At 35.1% G+C, this 2,904-nt stretch overlaps 1 protein-coding gene across 1 annotated transcript; it reads right to left on the reverse strand.

Moving 5' to 3' along the window:
* On the reverse strand, positions 1-2,249 carry LOC118052568 (UPF0481 protein At3g47200-like). The gene is made up of 2 exons (XM_035063569.2): positions 2,151-2,249; positions 1-1,514 (listed from the first exon to the last, which is right to left on the reverse strand). Exon 2 carries the CDS (start codon positions 1,500-1,502, stop codon positions 177-179), a length of 1,326 nt encoding a protein of 441 aa, XP_034919460.1. The 5' UTR covers positions 1,503-1,514; positions 2,151-2,249; the 3' UTR covers positions 1-176.
* Between the last annotated feature and the right edge of the window lie 655 nt (positions 2,250-2,904).

Raw genomic sequence — 2,904 nt, forward strand, 5'->3', positions numbered from 1 at the left:
ACAAATCATTTGCTTTGATCTTATATTAATCAAGGATAACATTCTGAAGCATAGTGCTAGTTGATAACTGGAAACTTATACATACTAATTGAGGGAAAAAAACAAAACATGAAAGAAACAAGCATTGATCACACAGCAATCCAAATCCATGGAACACTTAATCGAAATCCTGGAAGCTACACTTGCATAAGAGAACACACAGTTTGTACCATAGTGAGTATGAGGAGAATCAAGGCTGCGATAATAGAGATTATGGCCCATGGAGTACGGAAATACTCTTGTTTCAAGGTTGCCTTCCATTTATTCCAAGGCCTCCTGCAGTATGCTTTCAGATCTTCAACGAGACTAGCGAAGATGAAATCATCCGCGGTGAGAGAATTTTGGTTGGAAATATTATGAAGAAGAGTCGTAACTGCTTGATAGTCATGTATCCAGTTGTCTATAATTCCATTTCGAACAAGGATTTCCACATCCTTAGGAGTAATGACAAGGCAATTGATCATTGAAATATAGTTAGCTATATACTCTTCGTCGCAATAATGGCATTGCTCAAATACCTGGAGATTCCTGAATAACATTTCTGTGTCGTCATCTATTCTCAATATTGGCATTTCCAGGATCCCTCTATCGAATTTCATGTCGAGCAAACTTTGGCCCGGTTTAAACCTGAACTTAACTCCAGCTTGATGGAGTTCAGTTATACTTGGTACGTTTGTGGTCTCGAGTTCTTTCTCCGTTCTATCTGACTCTGATGGCTCCTGACATTTTCTTATGAAGTCAACAAAATGTGCTACTTCAGACGGATCGATTTCCTCCAAAATTCCCTTTTTCAATATCCAAGACCCCAGTCTCTCTCCGAAGAACTTGTATGTAAGCTCAATCAATGAATATTTCACTTCAGCAGGGCTATATTTTCTGGATGCTTCAAGCAAATCCTCAAGAATGAAGAATGGGAGCTGATTTTCAATCAAGCACATGTCAAGTGATACGTCGCTCTCCATCCATGGTTTATTGAATATACGGTCATTGCTTCTTTTAAATCCTTCACCACAACTTTTGAGCAGGACCACAATGATGAAGGAGGCATCTAGTAACATCATTTTCACAAAGTCTTCACTACCAAGATCGATGGTTTCTGCGTAACAATTACGCAATTCTGTCTCTCTCTCCTCTACAACTCTAATTAACTCCTCCATGCTTGCCTCGCTCCATTCAAGAAAATCTTGCAAGTACAATATTTTGTGCTCCTGCATTGCTTTAAGCTCTTCTTTTCCATGGTGAAGTGGACCAAGGCTTACTACTTGAGGTGTGAAGATCTTTTCATTCGACTCACGTAGTCGAACAGGGGCTCTGTAGATACAACATTGATCGGAGAAAGAATGCAACATTTCCATATCCGCTCTCAAGGACTTCGCCAACTTGTTAATATCAAGTGAAAGTTGTGAATCCTGATCATATTTTGTTACCTGCTGATCATCAACCGATGTTCCTACATCCTCCATCTTGTGGGGATACTGACCAAAGCAATTCTATTGTCAGACTCAATATAAAAAATTTGACTAGCACTAGGTAGTCTCAGACTAATTCTGATTGCTTCAGTTTTTTTTTTTTTAAATCTGGTTGCTAAAAGTATGGACCGGGGAATAGCTTCCTATCACTTCAAGGTTGCATTTGGGTAACATCATGGAACATAAAAGACAAAAACGTTTTTGATTAGAGAGACAAATATAAAAAAATATAAAAATAAATCTATCTCTTAGATTCACATTCTCTTTCAAAACATCTATTATCTTTATTTCTTGTATCTTGAGACAGTAATTCAATGCTACCCAACAACTTTGATTTGTAATGTCAGAAGTAACCAGCAATGTGTTCATCTAGAACTAAAGCACTTGCAAAAAATTGCTGCTGAAGAGCATATGACAGAGTTGAGAAAATTGCTAGTGTTGGCATCAATAAATTTATCATTACTACAAATGCTCGAACAAATCCAACTCCTACGTACTAAGTAGAAACAGATGAAAATATACAAAAGATTAAATGTCAAGCAACTGCGAGCGATGCAATAAATTAAATAAGGATTTTAAACTTCAATTTCTAATTTCTTACCACTGATGACTACGTAACTACGCACAACAATTTCTACTTACTTAGATTGGCTTGAAAACGTCCTTGACGCTGTCCCAGAAGATAGTGGTTCCCTGTTTCTCCGTGAAGAGTTAACTTCCTTTTATTTTCCAATGGTCGACGTCAGCATAGTTCTCACTCTAAATGTAACACATTGTATGTAGCAAACACTCGACAGATATAAAGTTAAAGGAACTCTCACTTTAACTTTATATCTGTAGAGTGCTTGCCATATACTAATCTTAAGTTAAAGATGACTCTCACTAAAAAAAAAACAAAATTGTTTTATTTGCCATCTACTACTAGCATTTTATAATATAATCGACTATTACTACAGAAATATCTCTACAAAAACAATTACTTCACTTTCTTAACTGCTGAATTACCTAATCTTCTTGATTAATGAAAAGGATAATGACGACTGCAACATGTAAGCACGCTAAGCGAATTGCAAGCTGTCACCTGTTTGAACAATCAAGAAATTAAAAAAAAATATTAAAGAATAATATTAAAACATTTTTTAGCTTCATCTAGTAACTTCAATTTTAATTTGAAATATTATACCTTAAGCATTATGTGGATCATATTTATGAGTGTGTTCATCATAACATTAAAAAAAATTAATATATTATCAAATCCTTAACATATAACTAAGAAGGGAGTAGCTTAATCGTATTAGAAAATAATATAAAATTACTTACAAAACTCACTTAATATAATCTTTTGGATTAAGACAGTATGCACTAGATAATTAATTGAAAATGGCAGCTACACCAT

Source organism: Populus alba, chromosome 3 (genome assembly GCF_005239225.2).
Source record: "Populus alba chromosome 3, ASM523922v2, whole genome shotgun sequence".
NCBI classification, from domain to species: Eukaryota; Viridiplantae; Streptophyta; class Magnoliopsida; order Malpighiales; family Salicaceae; genus Populus; species Populus alba.

Bases quoted from the DNA above. Each gene is read 5' to 3' on its own strand.
- LOC118052568 (XM_035063569.2), bottom strand. From the start codon at position 1,502: ATGGAGGATGTAGGAACATCGGTTGATGATCAGCAGGTAACAAAATAT.